At 32.9% G+C, this 25,482-nt stretch overlaps 3 protein-coding genes across 3 annotated transcripts; 2 read left to right on the plus strand and 1 right to left on the minus strand.

Moving 5' to 3' along the window:
- Window positions 1-1,198: 1,198 nt before the first annotated feature.
- LOC101215336 (protein MIZU-KUSSEI 1) lies at window positions 1,199-2,405 on the plus strand. Its single transcript, XM_004135365.3, has one exon. The coding sequence runs from the start codon at window positions 1,487-1,489 to the stop codon at window positions 2,261-2,263; it is 777 nt and encodes a 258-aa protein (XP_004135413.1). The 5' UTR covers window positions 1,199-1,486; the 3' UTR covers window positions 2,264-2,405.
- An 8,873-nt stretch (window positions 2,406-11,278) lies between these two features.
- On the minus strand, window positions 11,279-13,534 carry LOC101215091 (piriformospora indica-insensitive protein 2). Its single transcript, XM_004135364.3, has 2 exons — window positions 12,907-13,534; window positions 11,279-12,736 (listed from the first exon to the last, which is right to left on the minus strand). Exons 1-2 carry the CDS (start codon window positions 13,096-13,098, stop codon window positions 11,504-11,506), a joined length of 1,425 nt encoding a protein of 474 aa, XP_004135412.2. The 5' UTR covers window positions 13,099-13,534; the 3' UTR covers window positions 11,279-11,503.
- A 6,086-nt stretch (window positions 13,535-19,620) lies between these two features.
- On the plus strand, window positions 19,621-25,471 carry LOC101205721 (protein decapping 5). Its single transcript, XM_004135072.3, has 8 exons — window positions 19,621-20,000; window positions 22,310-22,410; window positions 22,764-22,835; window positions 22,939-23,862; window positions 24,083-24,148; window positions 24,451-24,651; window positions 24,738-24,851; window positions 24,926-25,471. Exons 1-8 carry the CDS (start codon window positions 19,853-19,855, stop codon window positions 25,067-25,069), a joined length of 1,770 nt encoding a protein of 589 aa, XP_004135120.1. The 5' UTR covers window positions 19,621-19,852; the 3' UTR covers window positions 25,070-25,471.
- The last annotated feature ends 11 nt before the right edge of the window (window positions 25,472-25,482 follow it).

Here is a 25,482-nt window from a genome sequence, read left to right on the forward strand (position 1 = left end):
AAGAAAAAGAAGATAGAAAGAGAGTGGTAGGATGGTGATAGGGTATGCCATTTTCTCAGCCTTTTTAAGCTTTTGTTTAATGTGTGTTTATTGGCTCAATGCTTTACCAAATTCCCATTTGTTTTATCTCGTCTTTCTTTTGACATTTTTTGACATTCAGGACACTGCTTCTGAGCTGTTTGTCTCTTGCAGTCTCAACATTTTTCTTTTCTCAGTTCTGTTTAATTTTGTCCTTTTATATATTATAAAACATTCATTTTATCTTTGTTTAGAAGTAATTTGCATACATATTTGACTTTGATCATCAATATAATAAACAAAAGAATGAAATAAAATAAAAGTGAGATTCTCGTTTTTGGTTTTTATTTAAACCTACTCCCTAAAACGTAGAATTTAAGATATCACTGGTTTAAAATGTCAGCTTATAAGTTTTCTTTTTACATTCATGTCATAGATATTTTAGATGGTTTGACCAAGAAACTTACACTGAGGAGGGAATTTGAAGATCAACTTAGGACAGTTTTAATTAGTGAAGTTATTATGTGTAGCTAAGTTGACCATCAATATCAATACTTTAATATTTTGTATGCATTATTTAAAAAAAAAAAAGAAGAATTTGGGTTTGGATAAAAGGGTAGAGAGGGGGCATGGCAGAAAGGGGCAGTTGTGTCAGTGACTTGGTTATGAAAGATGCCTAAGCCCTAAAGCCTAAGCAATGTGAAGATGCCAAAATGACATTTGGTTATTATTATAAAATATGCTTTGGTTTTGGTTGGGACTTGTGGCATTAATCAATTTCTATGGAATACTGCAACCCCTCATTTGACATTTTCACTTTGTGGGCCGCCGCACATTCCATTCCCAAATCACCTTTTCTTTTTCTATAGTAAACCAATTTAGTGTTCTAACTTTGCTTTCATTGTTTGAAAGGAGAAAGACAAACAAACAATGCAATCTGAGTAGTATGGGATGGGTATTAAAAGTTAACATACATGAAATGAAATGAAACAAGTGATTCATATAAAGAAATATCTAAATCTTTTAATACCTAGATTTTCCATTATAGACCATTATCACACCCATTTAGTGGAATCAAAATGTAGAAGGAGTCCTAGTTGAAAGAGAATTTGAAAAACATGTATAAATGAAAGGTTATGAGTTGTGGGAGTGTGTTTGTAGAAGAAGTATTTTGGAAAAGAGAGAGAGAAAGGAAAGAACAAAAGTGATGGGTGTGTATTTATTTGTCAGTTTTTATGTTTTTTTTTGGGATATTGTAATTAGGTAGGTCTGCTCACCTTCCTTTTTCCTCAGGATTCTCCCATGGCTACCTCCATCTCCTACAATCTCTGACATTTTTTCTTCAAATTCCCACTTCCCTATTTCTCCCATAACATATCTCTCTTCTCTTCTAATATCACTTACTTCCTTTATACTTTCTCTCTCACTCATTTCTCTTTTCTCTTTCAAATTTACACACCACACTACCATGTCCAAATCCCTCCATGACTCTTCCTTCTCTTTCTCAAGGCGTTACTTCAACTGGAAGAACAAATTTCACGAAGAAGATGAACAACACCAACAAATCTCATCTTTCAGTTTATCCTCTCGTTTCACTCAAGAAGACAGAGAACGCGACCTCAAAACCAAAACCCACATCAAACCTTCTGCCTCTGCCTCTTCCTCATCCTCATCCTCATCCATTCGTCATGTTTCCAAGCTCCGAACTGCTTTAACAGTCTTCTCCCGGATCCGACCAACCCACCACCGCTCCCGCCTCGGCGGCCGGGTCATCGGTACACTCTATGGCTACCGACGAGGCCACGTTTATTTCGCATTACAAGAAGACCCAAAACAGAGTCCAACGTTTTTAATCGAGCTCTCGACACCAACCAGCGTTCTGGTTCGAGAAATGGCATCTGGGTTGGTACGGATCGCGTTGGAATGTGAGAAGAAAACAGAGAGGAAGAAGAATTGCAAGTTAGTGGAAGAAGCACTTTGGAGAACGTATTGTAATGGGAAGAAATGTGGGTATGGGAGTAGAAGAGAATGTGGAACAGAGGAGCAGAAGATTTTGAAGGCGGTGGAGCCGATCACGATGGGGGCTGGGGTCTTGCCCCCAGGGCATGGTTCGGATGAGGAATTAATGTATATGAGAGCTAGATTTGAGAGGGTAATTGGGTCGAAGGATTCTGAAGCTTATTACATGATGAGCCCAGATTGTAATGCAGGGCCTGAACTCAGCATTTACTTGCTTAGGGTTTGAACTTTTGATCCCCCCCCTTTTCTTCTTCTTTTTGTGATCAATCAAATTATGGGGATGAAATGCATTGTTCTTCCTTTCATGTAATGATGCATTGATTTTGATGTATAGTTTTCTTGTTAAGATTCGTTTGTTTCTCTGTTAATTCTCTGTTTTTCATTCCTTGTTTTTACAATTTTAGGCATTGGTTAAACGGACAATAGAGATAAATGCAGGAACATAAGTTGGAGTCCTCAGAGCATACCAATCTGATTTTTTGGTTTTTACGAGTGGGGCATCTGAAAAGCTATATCAACCTTTGTTTGGTTTTTCAAGATTTAGAGTTTTGGTAACAATAAAATTGTTAACAAATGGGTTAAAGAAGAAGTTGACATTTTTGTTAGTATCACAAAAGTGGATATCAAACCCTCAACCAAAATGATAGCAAGTGTCTTATTCATCAAGTTATATTCATATTGACAAAGAAACTAGTGTTTTGAGGTTGAAATGTGTGAGTTCACATTTCTCTTCTTGACAACCTCCACCATTGTTAATGACATATAATAATCCGGATGTCTCTATCCCAAAGAGTTGGATTAATTTTGATTTTTGTTGCTGTTATTATTATTAGCAATAATGAAAGAATAGATGGGTGTTATTGAGAACATTGGCACAATGATAAGAGAAAAAAACACAATGAATTGGGAGGTGGGGATGTGTGTCAAAAATTGATGATATTTGGTTTTGTCTTCTTTTATCCTATAATTTTGGTAACACACTCACTCGTGGCCCTTCGCCGTTAAAACTTAACCTTTTTATCATTAACCATTGTTTTTTGTTTCAACCCTTTTGGGCCCCTAAACCATTATGTTTTCCCCTCAACAAAACCATTTCTTTTTTTAATCATTATCACACCATTTTTAACTGTAATTTTAGTTATACAGAGAGCATAGCAGTAAAAATTTCTCTTAACAAAGACAACATCGCACCAACTATCATCCTTAAGCCCATAAATTCAACTTATAAAGACGGGGATTCTTAGATAAACTTATCCGATTTCATGCTTAGTTAGAGTTGGTCTCAACCTCAATCGAGCATCTTTAGGTCATATTATGAGTTGAGTTAGAGCATGTTTTGTTATACGTTTAGTAAGGCGAAGTGATCTTGGCTTTGTCTAAGGGCTTAAGCGAATTTGCTTTTATAGGCTAATTCTGACTTTAAGTTGCCACTTTTAGCTAATATCACATGCCCTCTTCTTGACTTTGTTATTCATATATTTTGTACTAATATCACATGCTCTCTTCTAATATTTTCATAAATATCTACGCCAAAGATATGGTCCATGTGATGTCTAAAATAGTATTGGGAGAACTGAGGATTGTTCTTGGGGGGAAAATTTAGTGTTCTTCTATTGATAATATCTTTAATAGGTAAAGTTGTCCGTGAAAGAGCGGGATTAAAAAGGTAAGTTAGTGTTGTGGTGGTGAAGAAGAAAGAAGAAGAAGAAGAAGAAGCAGTGGAGCATCCTAAATGTGTCAACTGTTTACGAAAAGAAGAAAAGATTGAATCTGTAGAGGTGAGTTACGTATGACATGCAAGTTATCCCCAAACATAGAGAAATCCAAAGAGGAGGGAGGGAGGGTTGATTAATTATATGGTGAAAAGGAAAACGTCTTTTTGTACTTTAGACAAATGAAAAGACGGTTTAAGATGAAAGAAGAAAAGAGGGGTTAAATGAGAAGAGAGGATGTTGGGTACAGCTGGGGGCAAACAGCCTTCATCCCTTCCCCTCCTGCTTTCTTTGTCTCCCCCTCTTCTCTCTCTCTCTCTCTCAAATCAAACTTTCTCTTTTCTTTTTTTCTCTTTCAATCTTATCTATGTACTTTGCTTCTCTCCCAAAAAATACTTAACACACATTCAGTATTTAGTTAACAGGTTAAACGAGAAGGGGCTAAGTAGCCCAAGGGCCTCACACCTCATGGCCCAATCTAAGTAGCCCAACACTTGGATGCTATTTCTCCTCTGTTAAATTTAAACTAAAAAAAAACTTTATTTACAATGATGTTTCTTAAAAATTAAACAAAAAAATTCATCTTGTTATGTTTAATTAATAAGTTGAAAGGTAGGTAATTCTTCGAAATCCTTACAAAAGTGAAGAGTTTAAATCTCATTAAATTTTAGAACATATATGTATCACGTTTACTTTAATTGCGACAATAAATCTTCCAACTTGCATACAAAAGCTCCATATAAATTTTAAATGTATAAATTACTTCACTCAATTAAATCATCCATATTAAATGTTGAGATTACGTCGTGAACTTAGCTAATTATAAAACAATCAATCAAAATTCAGCTGGAGAGGAAAATAAAATAAATAAATAGAAGCTACTACTGATCTATTATTTTTATATACTACACAAAAATCTGAAGGCAAAAAATAGAAAATATAGAAGTTCAAAATGTCTTAAGACTCATTATTTTCCTTCCAAATCTAAACATTGTAAATGTCGTAACAAAATGATATATCATTAGATTCTATGCTTATAATTATGGGATTTTTGGTTCAAAATCAAATAAAATAGTTGATGGGAATGGGAGAAAACTCTATCACTTCCTCACCAGTTAAAATTGGGTTATAATATAGTTTAGAAGAAGAAAAAAGAATGAAGGGTTAAGGGTTAGTTAATGGTTGATAAGTTAATGTTAAATGGGCGTTAATGGAATGGATGAAGAACGTGGATGTCTTTTTCCTCTCACTAAATAATCAATAATCCGCCACTGCTTTTAATGAAGTTGAATTTCAGACGATTCATTCTACTTTCTTCTTTGTGTTTTCCCCCACTTTCTACCGAATTTTTCTTTTCTCTTTCTACATTTTTTTTTTTTAATTTCCTAACACTACCAAATTTTCCTTTCATGCCACTCGTAACTTCCTCAACACAAACACACACTTGAGAAATTAAAACAAGCAAAGATTAATTTCATTGGGTGAAAATAATTAATACATTACAATATGTGTGTCAGAAAATTGACTGATTGTTGCTTTTCTTTTCTTTCTTTCTATACAGTGTATATATAAATGAGAAGAAGAAAATAAAAATGATACCCATCGTATATATGAATCGAATTTAATTGGGAGGAAGAGAGTCGACTACGGAGTTGTGGCGGTCGGAAGGGCCGGAAGGAGGAATGGGAACGCCTTTGGGGAGGAAGCTGAAGGTCTGACCACCGTATCGGAAGGCAGTTTTGTAAGAATTCGACATGTCGGGATTCATCTCCGTAAACTCCATGGTCTTACCCGGTCGAGTTGCGGAGGAAAGCCCGGAGAGAAGAAGGAGGAGGAGGAGGAGGATGAAAATGGGTATGGAGGTTTGGGAGGAAGAGGAAGGCATTGTGGTTTATGAAGGAATTAATTGCATGGGGGAATTATGAATTATGAATTATGAAATATGAATTATGTAATGGGGGTGTATTTATAATAAAAATGTCAACGGGGATTGATTTTATAATAATAGTGTTAAAAAGGACGTTAATTTCGGAGGATTTCGTTGCAAAATTTCAAATTTTACGTTTTTGGTTTTATTTATTGAATTTGGGGAATTGGATTTTTCGTGGAAAGTTTACATAGGATGGGGGTGACATTGCCAACTTGTGTGGATGGAAAAAATTGGAATGTTTTTGGTTTTTGGTTTTTGGTTTTTGGGTTTGTGTGGGGAACACTTACTTTTCCCCCTTTCATTTACACCTATTCTCTACTTATTTAATCTTTCCCTTTATTCAAACTTCCTCCCAATTTTCTCCCCATTCCATTTTCATATTTCCGCAAAATCCCGAGTCAAATAACGTCTTAAAAAATCTATTATAAATAGACATTTCACTCGAAGGAGATCATGAAAATCATAATTAAAACATAACATTAGAGCAATTAAGTTCGTTAAAAAACAAGTGTAAATTTTGTATTATTTTAATCTATTTAGTCATATTTTAATTTTGTGTCTAATATATACGTATTACCATTATTTAAAATTTACAAATCTAGTAGACTAAAAGTTTAGAGTCGTTTTATACATTAAACGTATTAATTAACTTTAAATCTTTTAGTTATGTAAAAGTTGAAAATTTAGAAGTGGCATATTTTGTGGTAATCTTAGATTATAAATCTTCGACATCATTGAGGTAATTGGACATGTAGAGATACGTAATTTACAAGATTTCCTACTACCATACATTTGTAAATTTATAATTCTTACCCTTTTAACTCTAGTTTTTTTAATTAGGGTTAAATGAGAAAACTTTTAATGTGCTATAAAAGAATTGTAAGTAAATTGAAAGTAGTAAAATTTGGTTTTTACAAGATGATTAGATTAGAATAATTAATGTAATATAAAGGGAAATGAGGTATTGAAAATTGGGAAAATATAAAAGCAAAATCGATATCTTTTGCGTAGGAAAGTGAAATAAGGAAAGGTAAGTACAATGCCACCAAAGCACAATGCACTTCACACAATTACTTGTAATGCTTATTTAACTAATTACTAATTAACTTTTAGGTCTTTGATTAACAATGAAAAAGACGTTTATTATATTGATTTGATTTTAAAAAATTTGAACTTTGTCAATGTCATCAATTTCTCAACCATACACCATTTTCAACAGTTACTAACTCATATGCTCTTTCAATGAAAAAACCCCCCATTTCATTTTTTTTTTCCCAACTTAATTTCCTTTTCGATTTTATTGATATGTCATTGACTTATTTGACGTTTTTTAAAATTCAGAAATATATTAAAGACAAAATTATTGAATGTTTGAAATTGTGAGGTGATATATAAATTGGACAAAATTGAAAAATTCAAAGATCCATTAAATATTTTTAAAAGTTTATAACTTGATACAAACTTTAAAACTCTGTAATTAAATTTATAATTGAAAATGTTATTAACTAATAATTATTTTGATTCTCTTTCTAATATTGTTGTGAAATCATTGTGAATTAGAAAGAGTTTTACAACGTAAACACACCTTCTTTTTCACATTTATATAAGTACAACCAAATCTATTGAAAATTCTCAACAACTTAACCCAAAAAACCATTAGAAAAATAAATTTAGGAATTTTTAATTGATTAATTAAATAGATTAACTTTTTTAAAAATCAATATAGAAGAATTAAGTAGAAATAGTAGAATTAGGGGGACAATGGGATAGAAAGTGGAGAGAAAGTGTTGAATAGATGAAAAGGAATTGGACATAGAGAGAGGGGATGCCCTCTTTGGTATGCAATTACCATTGATGTAACGTCATAAGGGCTGCTTTTTTCTGATTTCGACTTTCCTTATTCATCCATTGAAATTCAATTTTAATTCTAATTCTAATTACGACCTTAAACATAATAATTAACTCTATATGAATTTTGAATTTTTTGGACATGGGTTGGTGTGTATAAAGTTGAATGGATGGAATGAAATGGGTATTTATATTACCAAGTTTCTTAGACATTTTATTGAAGCAATGCTTGAATTATGTTTAAGGCTATGGACATTGATAGCCTCATGGCAGAATTTCCTTCATTTCTATAACCAAAGTTTCTTTGACTTTGAAACACAATGTTTTTATTTCTTTTGGAAGTTGTAAGGAAGTATCAAGCTGTGGTATGATATTCAAATTTTTTGTTCTATATGTTTATTTCTTTTGGAAGTTGTTAGGAAGCATCAAGCCATGCATGCATAGTACACATAACTCTCAACTTTATTTTTGGTTGATTTGACTACTTGTTTAGGAAGCATGAATTTTTCTTCTTCTTCTTCTTCTTTTTTTCTGTTAACTTTGGTAAGATTGGAGGGTTGATCTATGAGTGTCCAATTTGTGATGGCTTTAAGAAATTTTGATTTGTGATTTAAACATTCTTTGTATACAGACCAACAAATTAATTTTGTGTCTAGAGGTTTTGTACTTTGGTTGTAGTAAGTCAAATTTTCCATTAATGTCTATAAAGAATATAGTATTTTTCAATTATGAGGTGACAATTCTCAAATCCCTAACTTAAAACAAAAAGAGAAAGAAAAACTACTAATTATCTTAAAAAATAAATTAGTATTTTTCATTTAAGAGTACATTTACACTATGTTTTGATGAGTCGTATTGGGATGAATTTGTGTTGTAATATAATTTATTTAAGAGTTTTGGATTCAATTTGTAACACAAAACTCATTTTGAGAGTTTTTAATCTAAGCATCTATCTTGTTTATAGTAATAATCTTAATTACATTTCAACTCCCTACATACTTCTTAAAGATTTAATTCGAATCAAATTAAATCTTTTAAAATTCGTGACATCCGGAGATAAAATACTTTAAAATAAATTTCTCATCCATCAATTCAAACCATATTTAAAGTTAGAAAATCTAAATATAATATTGAAAGTTTATGGAACGACGGCTGAAAAAATCCCTCAAATATTAAAAAAAAAAAAACATATATATAAAATAGATAAGAATATGAAATTGAATTTGAAAGTTGGAAGAATTTGAAAATGAAGAAGATGAGTTATGAATGACATCACAACAAAAGATTATTGGGTTTACAAAATATGAAAATCATAGTGCGCCAAAGTCGATGTGGGAAATAGGTTAGGTAGGCTTAATTGGGTTGGTGTCACACCAAAGCCTATCACTATATGTGTGTATATAATATATTATATACTCTTATAACACAACACTATACCTTAATTCCATATTAAATGCTATTCCAACTCTTCCTCTCTATCTTTCTTTCTACACTATTGTTCAAGTAATATATCTTTTTCTTTCAAAAGATGTTAACTATAATTTATGTATGTTGTATAAAAATAAACAATTCTAAACAGTGAAAAGATTCAACAACAATAACTTCTATTTGAAAATAATTAGATGGGCTGTTTGAATTGGATTAACTTATTTTTAGTGGATTGAAATTGGTGTTTTATTGAACACAAGTTGAAAAGTATGCTTTTTGTGATTAGTTATTTAATCTTAAATTTTAGTATATAATTGTTTACTTGTAAAGATGTTGACTTTAACTATTGAAAATCTCATTAAGATTTAATGACTATCAATCTACATACTAACTTCAAAGATTAAAATTCATTAGAAAGATCTTAAACTAAATTCATAATTTTCAATTAAAGTTTAAACTTTGATCTGTTGCTAAAAAAACATGGAACTAATTAATAATTAATAGACACCATAGCAAACTCAGAAATTTGTTGTTTCAATTCTTACAACACAATTATTGTAAATTATATTTTAAGCATTTCAAGTGGTTTAGTTTTGTAAAATATGAAGTCATGTTTTGACGAATACAAATCAGTAAACTTCATATGTTAGAAATGAAAATAATTTTCCAAGTCTTTGAGCTGTCATTTTAACTATGATTTTGATTTTTTCTCATTCAAATTTGGTATAGATTGGGATTTTAGTTATGAAATTCCAATTAAATTTCTTATACATTATGCAATGTGTAACACATCAATTAGTTAGAATTCCAAAACAATCAAATAACAACACAATTATGTAAACACACAACTTTTAAATCTTAAAACGTTTCTGTATAGTTTTGAATAAAGTATGGGTTTAATTGATGTATTTTGAAGATTTGTTCTAAATGGGGTTTTAAAAATATGATTAATTAGTTCACATGATTTTTATTTTGGGTTTAATCAAGCATTTGACCTATTCAACCTTTTGTATTTCATGAACGTAACCATAGTAATGTCAAGGACCCTAATTTTCGAGGATCTAATTGTTTCTTTTTCTAAAGAAAACTGCAATGATGAATTAGACTTTAAATTCAAGTTTTTCTTAAATGTACTTTTGTGTTTTAATATTAATTTTGAAGTGTTTGATTACAATATATATTAAATAACGTTTTATTTTAATTAAATTTTGGCTATGGTATAGTAACCCGTAAAACTATTAGGTAAAAGTTAAAATTTGTCGAATTCAAATGGTTGGATTGATATTAATTAAAGAAAGTATTTCCATAAGGCCTAAGTTGATGGAAGGTATTAAGAATAGGCGTGAATGAAACGTGGTTTTATTTGGAAAGATGAAGAGGAAAAAAAGTATTTGGAAGGTTGACTTGAAATTTGAAAAAATAAGATTGGTTTGGTTTGTTGGTATCAATGATATTTGGAAAACTAAGATTGGAAAGGGTCGTGTTGAGATGAGATTTGGAATTATAAAAAATGCAAATACCTTTCTCTTTCTCTTTCTCTTTCTCTTTCTCTCTTCGGTCTTTACTCGCTTTCTCTATTCAAATTCCCAGTCTTTCCCTATTCCCTTTGCGGCTCTTTTCTTATTATAAATATCAAGTCTTTGCTGCTTTGACTTAATACACATTTTACTTCCTCTTTTCTTTTACACATTTTAACCTTTCTTAATTGGGTGCAATTGTATTTAAAAAAAAAAAACACACAAATTTAATGATAGAAAATTTGAACCATAAACCTAACTCCAAGGGTTTAAAATGGGCCTTTGTAGCATCGGCCCATCTTGAAGTTCAATCCAGCCCAAACCCTTTATGACCCGGGTCAGTCCAAAGTAGTCTATGCGTGGGAGTTTACCAAAACATTTGCTTCTTCTTTGGTGTTGGATGAATTATTATAGTTTTCGATTAATAACAAATAAGCAAATAAGCAAATTGAGAGTTTTAAATTATTATAATTTTATATAACCTTCCTCTAAACACGACATAAGAAATAATATATAACAAAATTTAACGGTTTATAGTTGATATTTAATTACATTTAGAAACATTTTAAAAAATAATTATGGTATAATTAATAAGAAGAAGTAAGATGAAAGAGCTAAAAAGACCCTAAGATAAAAGGGGATAGTTAAAGAGTTGGGTATGCAAAAAGGGGAAAGTTGGTATAAATAAAAGAGCGTTACCTGCCTCCACCTTGGGATTGCTACCTCCCTGACACCCCCTCTCCCCCTATCCTTTTTCTATCTTTTCTTTTTCTTTCTTAAATGCTCAAATTGATAATATGTTTGAATATAACGCAAATTCTGATATAGTATTACACAAATAAAAGCTAATACTAATACTTACACAACCAAATTTAGTGGTTGAAGTTGAAACAAAGTAAACTCCATTACAAATAACATTTTTTTTTTTTTTATAGAAAAAGTAAGTAATTTCCTTTTTTTTTTTTTTCTTTAAGGACGTTAGCTTTCAAATTCACACCAAACACTTAGAAATACAAACCTCTGTTTCTATTTCATAAAAGCATATTGATTAACAGAACCATCGTTAATGTGTTCCCCACAAATTTCAACCAAAATTCTTCATTTCCAATTAGAGAATAGCCCTTTGAAACATCAAAATTCCAATTGTTTGTATCAAAACTCGCCTTGGAGATGGGTTTCTTCATCAATTTCACCACTTCTTCTTCTTTTTCTTCCTCACATGGCTTCACACCAAATGGAGCATTTTTTGCCGCCAACGTTCCAATGGGGTAACACAGATTAGGATTGTCCCATGCCCCAAATCTCCTTCCCATTTTCCCGTAAAACTGTTGGGAGAATTTAAGGTCACCAGACAAATTGTTTCCAAACAAGTAAATTGCACTAACAAATGGCAGGTTTGCAAGTTTTGGAGAGGGGGTTCCTGTTAGATTGTTGTGGCTAAGTCCCAAAAACCGTAGACTTTTCAATTCAGATAATGAATCTGGAATTTCCCCATACAGACCCATGTAGGAAAGATCCAAAATCGCTAAATTTTGTAGATTTTTCCAGTTTATGGTATTGAGTTCTCCCCCAATTGGGTTGCTGGATAAGATAATTTCTTCTAAGGAACTCATCTTCTCAAACGACTGTCTCAATCCACCGTAGAAGCTATTGTTGCTTAAGTCCAAAAGCGTCAAATTTCCCATATTGCCTAATTCACTAGGCAAAATTCCACTCAATTTGTTCTCACTTAGATCAAGCTTCAAAAGGGCCGTCAAATTTCCCAAACTTAATGGTAAAGAACCCGACAACGAATTTCTACTCAAATCCAAAATCAGTAGTTCGCTTAACTTGCCTAGATTTTGAGTGATTGGCCCAGTGAGTGAGTTCCCAGCAAGAACCAATCGTTTCAATTCGATCAAATCGCCAAAACTTTCTGGTATTTCACCGACGAATCCGTTCTGTAACAGAACCAAAGATTGCAGCTTTGACAAAGTCCCTAAACTGGCAGGAATTTGTCCGGAAAGTGCGGAGTTTGATCTGAACTCAAGAGATTCTAAAGTTCCGGCGAGTTTAAGCCATTCTCCAGTTGGGAGTGAAACAGAATTCTTCCCTTTTGTTGAGACGAAACAGTTAAAGAAGGACAGAGTTTTAAGGTGTTTGAGTTGAAACAATTGCTGTCTGAAATGAGCATTTGGGGAACAAGCTAGAGAATTGTCATGAGTTGGTCCAATGTTTAGTGAAGTGACATACCAAAGCCCATCAAATATATCACAAGAAACCCCCTGAAAAAAACATTCTCTCAAAAATCACAACACTTTCCACTTTCCATTAAGGATGTAAAAATTTCTTCAAAGAACAGAGTGTCCTATTTTCTCAAGCGTTTCCTCAATTGGGAAGTTTCAAAACAATAATAGAAACTAAAAAAATAGAGTAGTTTGAAAGAAAGAGTTACCTGTATTGGCGTCCATCCACAGGGATCTGGGTATAAATCTGAGCCATTCCACCAATTACCCACAAAGCCTTGAATAGAAGAGAACAGAGAATCCATCTCTGTTTTCTCCATTGGAGCTTCTCCACTGTCTTGTGCATAGCTTCTCCAACTTCCCAAACAGACAAAGAACATAACAATAAACAGCTTCCTCATTTCCGCACCAAGGAGAGGAGGAAATCAGAATCAGTTAGATTGTGCTGTTGTATTCAAAAGTTGAAATAATCAATGGAACAGGAAGAGATTGAAATGGGTAAGTACTGCATGAAGTTCACAAGAGGCAGAAGAAGAAAAGAGCTAGATGAAGAAAAGAGTCATAAGAAACAAATAATTAAAGAGATTTATGGTGTTTGTGGGTTGAGTTTATGGAAATGAGCAGAACACGGTGGTAAAGAGAAGAGAGGAGAGGAGAAGAGAAGAGAAAAGTGAAAAGGGGTATATAGGCAAAGCACAATTCTCAAAAAGGGCCAAAAAGCAATAATAGTAATAACAATAATAAAGATCAGAGAGCCATAAAATGACTGAAGGGGCTAAAGGCTCAAGCTCAAGTGAAAGCGAAATGTGGGGCAATGTCCTTTGCTTTGTATGCATTGGAATGCCAAAGGGAAAGCAAAAGAAGAGGAACCCCCTTTTTGATCAGAGAAATAATTTAGTTAAACAAAAATTTATTGCTACGAAGGATAGGAAGGCTAAAAGAGTAAAGTAGTTGGAAGAATTATGGTTTTAGAGTTAAGAGAAAAGGTGTAGAATTAGGGTTTAGAGTTAGGGGTATATAGGGGTGTGAGAGGGAAGAGAACTAAATGGGGGGATTCAAGGGACCATTTTTGTTTTAGCTTTTTGGGATGCAGAAGAGAGAGAAGGTGAATTGAGCATGTATGGGTTTTGGGTAATCGGTTTTGTTTTTAAAATTGGGTGTTGGATTTTGAAGTGTATTTATTTGTTTTTGGAATAGAGAAAAGGACAAAGGGAGGCATTTGAGGGTTTTAACAGTGTGGGAGGATGATTGCTTGGCCTTTAATGGTGGCACAGTTAGAGCTGGATATTATTGCAGTTGTTGATGTGTTGATGTGTTGATGTGAGATGTGATTCTCATTGTATTGTGTTGGGAGATAAACCCTTTTTAATTTTTGTTCTAATATCAAAGTTTTCTTCATTTTGGAATGTGGTTTCTTGTTATTTGTGTTTGGATTTTATAACACTCTATGCCTTTTCTTCTTACTTACTGCTTTTCTCTTTTTTACTTCATTTTTTACCTAAACTATCAATTTTACGGGTTTGAATACTAAACTTAAATGTGACCATCTATAGAGTTTACACGTTTATGTTTCTTTTGACTTTAATAGTTTCAAAAGTACCATTTTTCCTAAATTATTTTAAAATATCATCCTACTTTTCTAGTTAATAATAATTTCCTTTTTTTAAAGTAGTAAAATTCAAGTTTTACATCAAGTAATAGTATTTATGTGTTTGGTTTAATGAATAATCACACACAAAAAAGAACTAGTGTCCATGCTTACAACTTTTAACTATATTTGAAGGTTATGATTTATTTTTGCTATGAAGTTCAATCTAACCTTCTAAAAAAATATCAATAATATAATTTGATCGATAGTCAACGCTACCACTATCTTAATATCAAGATAAATGTTGATTTGTGTTGAAATCTTATTAATTTCATACAAGGAGAAAAATATATTAAAAGCGAGATTAGACATCATCTAAAAACCAGTGAGTATGAAATCTGCTCTATATACTTGAATGAATGGTCTTCAATCCAAATAGGTTGATTTGATTTTTCATACTTTGGCTACGGTGAGGTCTCTAAATTATTGGTTTTCATTATACAAAATCAGTCCATATATTAATATATGAACTTATTTAAAACTATTAGGAAAATTTAAAAAACTACAACGTAACGTTATTTATTTTCTCTAGTAATAATGAGCATTTAAACAAAAAAAGTCAGTCTATATTTCATTTAACCTATACACAATTGAGGCTATAGCTATAATTCCATACATGAATTCAAACATTTTACTTTATTGTAATTTAAGTTATCATGAACTCTTTATATATAAACTTTTGCAATTATTTGTAATTGTGTGGTGTTTTGCATTAATTACCGACGAGAAATAATAAAGTGCAAAAAAGGCAACATTACTTTTTCTAATCAGTGGATTATGTTAAGTCTAAGTCCAAGTTAATTACTATTTACTCTGATTAATAATGAAGTTGCATTGCAATTCGAATATATTTAAATTAAATTGTCTTGTTTTCAATACAATTCACGATTCCCAATTCGTAATTATAATAATGACTTTGTGATTTCAGTGTGTAATAATTGGAACTCGAACACTCAAAGTCATGAGGATCTATAGCACAAAGGAAAATGGAAATTTCTTTTGTGAAAAAAGGGTACTTGTGAAGGTCGAAGAAGGACACATTTTGAAAATAGTAAAAAGTAATGATAAAATTTTCAAAAAAATATTCCACACCACATGCAGACCCAATATGTAATGAAATTAATTAACGATGAAGTTTGAACTAAATCATGAAAAACTTTAAAGAAATTGAAGCTATAGAGTGACAAAAAAGTAAGATGGTATAGGGGCATGGGAGGGGGATTGGCAATGGGGTTGGGGAGAGCCGCGCGGCTCGAGAAGAGGACATACTTTGGCCATTGGTCTGCTGCTTTTCTTCGTTGTAGCACTCACAAAATCGCAGAAACGAAAACGACATTCCATCTTTTTTTTTCTTTTTTTTTTTCAAAGAAAAGAAAAGAAATCTCTGAATTACTGATTTCGTTTCATCCAAATGAATAAATGCAAACGAAAAGTGTAATTAGGGTTTGTGAGAGGTGAGATGAGATGGATTAATATATAACAATCATGATTCAATTCAGCCTTCTGATAATACATCTGATCTGATCTGATCTGATCCACCCAATTACGTCCACTACCACCGCATCGCTGCCGTCTGCCGCCTACATTACCCCATCCCCACGGCGAATTTACCTGCTGCGACCAAAAAGAAAAAGAGGAAATTAGGGTTTGTGAAAAAAATGGAGGCACATGTGAGAGGCACGTGGTTGGTGTGAGCTATTTCTCTATTGATACGTCATTTTCTATCCTCTGCTTCTCTACCACTACTACTACGTCTACTACTACTACTACTCTATATAACTCTTAAAACCTCTTTCCTTCACTAATTATTACTCTTTTCTTTCAATTACCTTTCCTCTCTCTCTTTCTCTTACACTCTTTATATCATTCCATTATTGCTTTTACCTTATATAACAGCAATTTGTGGGTGATTTTTTCATTAATCCAAAACCTCTTTTTTTTCTACCTTTGTTTGACTTAGATGGTGTAATTTATTTGAATAGGTAAATAAATATATGAAAAATGGTGTGTCATATTCTTTTTTGTTAAGCTATATATATACATATGCATGCCAAAATATGGTAACCCTTCCATTTTAATATATCTCTAGGGTATGGATCACAATTCACAAACCCAATACATGGAATATTATATTACGAAACTATCCAATTCAAAGCATGCTTTGATATTTCATATCTATAGTTCATTTGGATCACACCCATATATAATAATTCATGAATTTTGTGAAGGAAAAGAAAATTCTTTTATATATAATGTATAAAGTAATGGGTTTAGAAATAATGCAAGTAGGTGCTTGAAATATTGAGTGGTGACATAGGGATGCTGCATGTGACTTTATGATTTTTGGTCGTTGATTTTCTTTCGTCTTTATTAATTGTATTTTCATCCTTTACTTTTAGTCACTCTCTCACATTTCACCATCTGTTGTTGTTTGTAATTTATGTACTTTTTTCATTCAAAAAAATAAGTTTAATTACAAACTCAGTACTCTTCCTCCTGTCAGATTCTACTAAGCTTGTTTGTATTTATTTTCTTTCAAATGCTTAACTATAAATATTTATTTAAACACTTACCAACTCACATCTATATATATATAATTAGAAACAACGATAACCAATAATTAAATATATTGTGGAGTTTATTTGAGTTTTTATTTATTTGTGTAGCTGTGGTTAGATTTCTAATATTTGTTTTTTTTTTTATATATTTATGTTGAATGTGATAACATGAGGATGGAGGTGTATAAATGTTCTTCAACTTTAAGTTTTGTTGGAATAATAATTGATGTTTGTATTTTCAACTTCATAAAGTAGTGTTCATGTTTGTATTGACTTGTATTTGCAAGAAGTTTGTTTTTCAAATTTTAGGGGAGTTTTATACTTTGGTGGACTGTTTGGTTTGTTATCCAAACTTTTAGTATAAAACAAAAACAAAATTTTCTTTCTTGTCGTATTTGCAAACACGTTTGGTTTCTGTTTGAAATCTTGAAACTTGGATTTAAAATTCAAAATATATGTTTGGTTGTTGAAAACAAAGAAAACAATCCTTTATTATTTTGTAAAATGAGCGATTTGGAGTGTTGTTTTAATCACTCTGCTCTCCTTGTTTTTTTATTTTTATTTTTAAAATAAAATCAAATCACAAACCAAAACCTTAAATTTCTGGATAATTGTTATGGAGGATCACTTGAAGAATAATTATTAAGAATATAATAACATTAAAAAAATTTGCAAATATAGCAGGATTCGTATGATCTATCAATGATAAACCAATTTTTACAACATGATCTATCAGTGATAGACTCTATCATTGATAGAATTTGACAAATTTTGCTATATTTGTAATTTTTTAAAAATGTTGCTATATGCTTAATTATTTTGAATTTAATTGTTAAATTTGCAACTATCCCTAAATTCCTAAATTTTGAGAGATCCTTTATTTATAAGATCGTGTTATGGGCTTTGCATATTTGAGTTTGGTTGATCCATAAATCTAGTTTTTGGATCCAATAAATTTAATTTTGGGCTTTGATGTACATTTGGACCAAGTCAAATCTAGTTTTGGACTCGCATGATCAACCTACGCTCAAAACAATTCCTTTAGAAATAGTAGCAAAATTAATAATTAAGTTTAAAATAATTAAGTATATGGCAAAAATTTATAAATATATAGCAAAATTTATCAAATTTTATTAATGATAGAAGTCTACCACTGATAGACCATATAAATTTATTAGCGATAGTTTGCTATATTTTAAAAAATATTGTTATATTCTTAATTATTGCTCAATTACAATTACCCATCTATTTACCTAGTTTAAAAATACATAATAACATTATTTGTATAAACATCCCAATACCATAGTCCAAAAAATAAATATATATATATATTAAATATACTCAAAATATAGAACAATGTCTGCATGCACTTTCGGCCAATCATAGACACGTGCAATAACTAATAATGCAAAAACTTTGTTTTACAAATTTATGGATTTTTGTTAATGGGTGTTTTATTTGTTGTTAAGGAATAATAATGCATATATAGGCATATAAAAATTGGTAATCAGACCATACTTAGAAGCCCTAAAACAAAGATACATATAGTCTCCATTTATGTAACCATTAAATGTTTCTCTTCTCTCTAGCATGGACTCATACCTTTTTCAATGGAGCCTTGCCTCGCCTCGCCTTGCCATATACCGTTTTAGTTCCATTATGTATTTTTTATGGTTTTAAAATAAATCACAATAATTATAACACCGAACATAACTCTATCAGACCAAATTAGTACATAATTACACCTTATTTTATTGTTGGTTGAAGAATAAATAGATATATAAAATTTATTTATTATTGTTAATTAAGTATATATTATTAATTAATAAATACATCAAGTAAAGTTGTTTGAATGTTCACACTCTCTTAGGAAAATAAAAGATAAAGTTTGGAAATGATCACAAGTCTAAATTTCATATGAATAGATGAATTGTGATTGCATAAAAATACAAAAGATTTATTTTGCCCATATTGGTAGAAATTGCAATACACTAATTTATACTAAGGAAAGATTTTTTCATTTTTCCATTTCAAATCTTATGATTGATAGATGTGGATAAATATTTATTAATGTTGATAAGTGACAATATTAGATAATAAAAATCTATCTACATTTATAATAATCAAATATGAAATTTTGCTATAGTTTGTAAATATTTTTAATATTTTATCATTTACAATAATTTCTCAATAATATTTTTTTAAAAAACATAAATATAAAATTATTATAAGGTAGAAAATAATTAAGTTAGACACATAGACATGTCCCATATTCATAAGTAGGTTTTATGATAGGACAACTTAAAAATGATATTATGTTTAACTATAACTAAAAGTGGCACCTGACTATCTTAATCAAAATTCAAATAGAATATTTTTCTTTCCGTAGAAATACTTAATTGTAGTTATTTTTAGAGAGTTTGAGTTGATAATTATTATAGATTAATTAGTGAAGTTGACGTGCTGTTTAATTGTTGGAGTTCAAATGACGAGTTAGTTACTTTTATCTATTCAACTCAATTATAGGTCGGTTTGTAACTTTTGTGTATGTAATAAATTTAAAAGTGGTAAATGTATTTGTAAAGTTCGATATAATGTAATATCGTAATTAGTGGATGAATGAATTTGAAAGAATAAAAAAGATTAAATAAAAATTTAAAGAATGGATGTGACTAAATTTACAAATTAACTAAAAAAGTTGGAGATAAGTGGAGGCGATGGCGATGGCGATGGCATTTGGGTTATCCACAGACACATTCCACGGCAATTGGAGCAGTTTCTTAAACAGATTTCTATAGTAACGAATGGTTTTTGTATAATTAAAAACGCAAACCCATCGCACAAAGCGCTTTTTCATCAATTTCCTGCTACTTTCGCCTCACAACTTAACCCCATCTTCCAAAACCCTACTCTCTTTTTTCCTTCAGATTTGTTTCTGGGTCGGAGGTTATGGCTTCCGAGAGTGCTTCCAGATCCAGTTCAGCCGCCGATTCATATATTGGAAGCTTGATTAGCTTAACTTCCAAGAGTGAGATTAGATATGAAGGTGTTCTTTACAATATCAACACCGAAGAGTCCAGTATCGGACTGAGAAATGGTAACTTCTTCTTCTTTTACTCTTTAATTTTCGCCTTTTCTCTTTACGGGTAGACGAGGGTTTCGTTTGTTTCTCATTGGATCCATTCCGTGTTTATTAGATCGGTGAAGTTTCTTCTGACGAATTCTAGGTTTTGACTTTTGGGTTCTGATTGTGAATTTGGTCTCTTTTTTTTTCACTCTGTTAGTTGGGAGAAACAATTGGATTGTTTGGTTAATTCTTCATTCTGTCTCGTCTTGGATCCTTTACTAGCTATGTGATTTAAATTTTACTAAATTCACGATTTTAACTCCTTAGACCACATCCCGGCTGGTAATCGCTCTCCCTATTACTGCAGTTGAATTGCCTGGAGAGTTTGCCGAGGGCAGTGTCATATTTGTTTGCCCTTTCTTCATTCTGCGTCTTCTGGTTGTTGTATTGCGTCCTTTTTAACTCTTTGGTTGCTGAAACATGGTCTGTGAACTCGTATCGACCCCTGCTCACTATTTTGCTGGCAACCCGTTTGCTCAAGTCTTTTGAAGTTGCAGAATTTTTACGCTTTTGCTTTCACCAAATATTCTTGTCTGCCTCTCAGTGTCAACTATACAAATACTTGGCGGTCTTTAATATGTAGGGTTCATCAGAACTTAATGATGGAATTAGTAGCTAGTAGACCAGTTAATAGAAGATTTTAGATTGATGTTTCTTATATGTGATTTAGTTTGAAGGATAATGTTTATAAGCTTCTGTCATAGTCATACACTCATAATTCCGGTGAATAGAATTAGAAAGATCCTTCTACGCAATGAAATGCACAATTTCATTGGGACTTGGAAATTTCTTTTGTGAACACCTATAGGTGTTTGAGGTCTCCCCTTATTTAATTTATTCAATGAAATGTTTCTTCCCTAAAAATTTATTATGATTTAAGAATTTGAAACCTAAAGGTAGAATCAAATTTGCAAGATATATTAGTTATGGAGACCTGCTACAAACTGACTCTTCCTAAAGTTCTAGTTAAGGGAGCCTAAGCAGTGAAGTATCTCATTCAAATTAACCATCTTCAACATGTTGATGATACCATTTTCTTTTGGGGGATTGGGGAATATTGTAAAGGAGGTGTTCATCTGATTGATCAGGCTAGAATTACTAGGTAGCAAGAGGAAGTGATGTGACAAAAGGAAACATAGTCTCATAAATAACTAAGAGGTCATGGGTTCAATTTATGGTGGTCACCTACCTAGGAATTAACTTCCTACAAGTTACCTTGAAACCCAAATGTTTTAGGTCAGACGGGTTGTCTCGTAAGATTAGTCGAGGTGTGCGTAAGCTGGTCTGGACACTCACAGTTAAAAAAAAAAACTAGGTGGCAAGTGGAAGTGATGTGGTACTTGAAATAAGGAACTTGTAATTGAAGAACATTTCCTTGACTACCAAAGAGGTGTGGAGGTTTGTGGGGGCATCTTGTAGCTTCTAGCACATTTTGACAGTATATGGAGGGCTAGGAGGCTAGTTTTTACCTAAGTTTAACGTAACCTCAGCAAAGAAGTTCATTGGATTGTTGTAGTATAACGTAAATAAGAATGGATCCTTAATTTTCTCATGAGGTTTGCAGTGGTAAAAACGTTAGCTTTTGGGAAGATAGTTGGCCTAAACATCTCCAAAGTTATAACTTCTCTATTATGGCTCTCTTGTTCAAAAAATAATCAATACAGATTATACAATACTCTGGTTTGAAGTTGAAAATGCGCACTGCTTTGGCTCTTCGTCTCTGTCCTAATAGCGGTGAAATGTGTAAAAGTATGTAGGAGAGCCAATATCATTTGTGGGCAGATACCATTTTTGCATAGAGCAATTTTTACATGGACATCCCAGTAGTATTAGGAATGCAGGCCAAAATGCTCCGGGAAAATGCTGTTTTTGGTTATCTTTCGAGAAATTTCTCTTCAGAGGAATTGTAGAATTATCTCAGGGGCTCCTAGTGCTCAACTTTTCTGGGGTGTTGTTTCCTGTTGTTAGTTAGTTTTGCCTTTGTGCATCATAATGTAATACCTGGTGGGTTAAGGTGAGCTTTGTATTAACATGAAACCTTGGCCCATAACTGTGCAGTTATAGATTGGCTGGATTTGAGGTAGGTTTGTACTGAAATCTTTTCAAATATTGAATCCATTTCCTCATGTTAGAAGAAGTCAACTCCATCCACCGGGTGACAAACAGTTGTTGAAATTCTCATTAGATTATCTGTGAAATCATTTGGATGTGTATTAAGCCATTCTCAGGATGCCAGGGAAACTTATGCTAATGTGATATTCTTATATTTCTCTTTTCAGTACGGTCATTTGGAACAGAAGGGAGAAAGAAGGACGGACCACAAGTCCCACCAAGTGACAAAGTGTTTGAATACATCTTGTTCCGTGGAAGTGATATCAAGGTAAATTTGATAGAGATATTAACTAATAATGTGGTAGTGACTGTATATGTAATTACATGATTAGTATGTGACAGCATGGTATTCTTTGTGCTGCCAGTGAAACTTTGTAAATTATACTGTAGCTTCTTATTTTATTTTTGCAGTCTTTTTTTTATTATTTTATAACAGTACAGAGTCGGCTTTCGTATAACCCTGTTGTACAGATAAGTCATGTTGTCATGATAGGGAGGTTAGCTCCATTTGCCAATCTGTCAGTTTCTTGATGTGGTGTTTTATTTAAACCACCATTATTGGTAGATGGTGTGCATTGAGGATATATATAATTTGTTTTGACTTGTTGGTGCTTGCTGCAGGATCTACAGGTAAAATCTTCTCCACCTGTTCAGACTACATCCTTGATAAACAACGATCCAGCTATTATTCAGGTAAAATGAAATCTTCCCCTTCCCCACTTCCCTCCCTTCACCAATTTTTTATGCATAAAGCTAAGGTGAACTTCCAATGTACTTGGTGAAATTTCTCCTGCAGTCTCACTATCCTCGTCCAGCATCGACTTCTTCAAGCTTGCCTCCTCCTGTTAGTGGGCCTTTGCCTGATATTAATTCTCAGGCCATACCAATGGGAATGCCTGGATCTAATTTCCAGGGTGGGTTGCCTTTATATCAACCTGGAGCAAATGTAGGGTCTTGGGGAGCTTCTCCTACGCCACCTCCACCAAATCCAAGTGGTGGTGGGCTTGCTTTGCCAATGTACTGGCAAGGGTATTATGGCCCCGGTAATGGACTTCCTCACATGCATCAGCAATCGTTACTTCGTCCTCCACCTGGCCTGTCATTGCCTTCTTCCTTGCAGCAGCCACTGCAATATCCTAATCTTAATGCTTCTTTACCAACTGGTGCGCCAAATTTATTAGAAGTTCCATCTTCTTTATTCTCCGCTAATCCTACCACTCCTAGTTTATCTTCCACAGCATTGCCACAAGTAACTGTATCTTCGACACTTCCATCTGTGCTCTCAGCTCCACAGACCTCTGAGATTTCATCAAGCTCAGTGGCTAACAAGACAGTACTTCCTGAAGCTCCTCTTAGTACCAACTTGCCATCACTCTCTCCCTTGGCGGCGAGTTCAGATGTCAATCCTGTTATGCCTCCAATTACCAACAAAACTACTACAGTTTCTGGTCCAGCATTGTCTTATCAAACTATCTCTCAATCTACTTCCTCTGTTGCTGGAACATCAAACTCTGTTCTCACAGGTGTACCTGCACCTACCCTTGTGACTCCTGGCCAGCTGTTGCAAACTACTGTAGCCTCTTCATCTTTGCAAACAGTTCAAAAGGACGTTGAAGTGGTTCAAACATCTTCCACATTAGCAGCAGAACATACTGTTCCAGCAGCAGATACTCAGCCACCATTATTACCATTACCGGTGCCTTCACGAGCTATGCATAAGGTGATCTCTCTGTGGCCACATGTACTACATACTTATACAATAAGATTAAATGTCCTTGTGGGAATAAATATTCAGGCCTTTTTTGGCAATATTTAGGCTGTCCTGAGGCAGTTATGATCTTGTCATATTCTTATGTACAAGGAATAAATTAGTTGTTTCCTTAATGTACTTTTTGTGCTGTCAAGGGTTCTGATATTTTAACATTTTGTATTTTCTACAGCCAAATGGTTCAACTTCACAAACTCGGTACATCTACAGGGGACGTGGTAGAGGAAGACGATCTGGGGTAATGTGTACTTAACTTAGATAGTCTAGTAAATAGGAATGCCTACGGTACCTGTTATATGGTAATAGGAGGATTCGGATCAAACGACAATGACTTTTGATAACCTATGTAGTATATTCCACATTTACTGTTCCTTTCCATCATTTAGCCTCAATTTTAGCTCGATGGCATTCTAAAATAAGCATGTGTGCTAGTTTATTGTCAATTAAATATTTGTAGTGCGTTAGACAGCTCTGTACGCATGGTTGGCCCATTCCAAAGAAAAACATCCTCGGTACTCATTTATGATTTTCTGTTTGCAGAACTCACATCAAACAGAAAGATTTACGGAAGATTTTGACTTCATGGCAATGAATGAAAAATTTAACAAGGATGAAGTTTGGGGTCATCTTGGTAAGAATACCAAATCTCATCAAAAGTACACCGATGGGGATGAAAAGTTTAGTGATGAAGAGGATGTCTATGAAGAAGATGATGGTGAATCGTCAAACTTAGAGATCAAGGTATCAGATACTTCCATTGCACTAATATTTCTAAAAAGGTTTGTTTACCTCCCCAAATATAAAACTGATTCACATTATGTCCACAGTCTGTGTACAATAAGGACGACTTTTTTGATACTCTCTCGTGCAACAATGCTGACAATGATGCTCAAAATGGAAGGAGGACAAGATACTTCGAACAAGTCAAGTTGGATACTGAGGTATGTTATTTGAGTTGGTTAATTTGTTTGTCTTTGTAAATGTTTTTCACAGTATTGGATGTTTGTCGCTGCAGACATTTGGTGAATTTGCAAGATTCCGAGGTGGTCGTGGTGGTTATGCTTCTGGACGTGGTGGCCGTCGTGGTGGTTATTACGGGAGAGGATATGGCCACTCTGGAAGGAGTCGAGGGCGGGGAATGCATAACTATTATCCGTAGGTTTTCTTGGTTATGCTCGAATGCTTACAGACAAATGAGAGCAACTAAATCTCAGGAGGATCAACGATAACTTTTCCCTTTTCAAGTTTTATACTGTTGTGCAGAAAATAAAGAGTAGAATATGTGGTTCACATTTTACGTCAGAGGCTTTGTTTTGGGCTTTTCTTTGTTGTAAAAGTGAAGACGTAGTTCTAAGAAGAATTGGTGTTGTAGGCTCTCCGTCGACCCATAAGGATGTAGTGAAGGAGTTCTAGTCCTTCAAGTCATCCTTGGTACCTTTTCTCATTTGTAATTAACTGTCACCTTGCGTCTTATTCCATACTTGGCTTTTGAGGCCTGACTCGAAATATCATTATTTATCATTTTATATTTTGTTAAATTTGATTTCTTGTTATATTGTTACTTTTCATTGG

Source organism: Cucumis sativus, chromosome 5 (assembly GCF_000004075.3).
Source record: "Cucumis sativus cultivar 9930 chromosome 5, Cucumber_9930_V3, whole genome shotgun sequence".
Taxonomy (NCBI): domain Eukaryota; kingdom Viridiplantae; phylum Streptophyta; class Magnoliopsida; order Cucurbitales; family Cucurbitaceae; genus Cucumis; species Cucumis sativus.

Bases quoted from the DNA above. Each gene is read 5' to 3' on its own strand.
- LOC101215336 (XM_004135365.3), top strand. From the start codon at position 1,487: ATGTCCAAATCCCTCCATGACTCTTCCTTCTCTTTCTCAAGGCGTTAC.
- LOC101215091 (XM_004135364.3), bottom strand. From the start codon at position 13,098: ATGAGGAAGCTGTTTATTGTTATGTTCTTTGTCTGTTTGGGAAGTTGG. The intron at 12,737-12,906 runs GTAACTCTTTCT...TGTTTTTTTCAG, and splicing joins GTGGATGGACGCCAATACAG to GGGGTTTCTTGTGATATATT.
- LOC101205721 (XM_004135072.3), top strand. From the start codon at position 19,853: ATGGCTTCCGAGAGTGCTTCCAGATCCAGTTCAGCCGCCGATTCATAT. The intron at 22,411-22,763 runs GTAAATTTGATA...TGCTTGCTGCAG, and splicing joins TCCGTGGAAGTGATATCAAG to GATCTACAGGTAAAATCTTC. The intron at 24,852-24,925 runs GTATGTTATTTG...TTGTCGCTGCAG, and splicing joins AAGTCAAGTTGGATACTGAG to ACATTTGGTGAATTTGCAAG.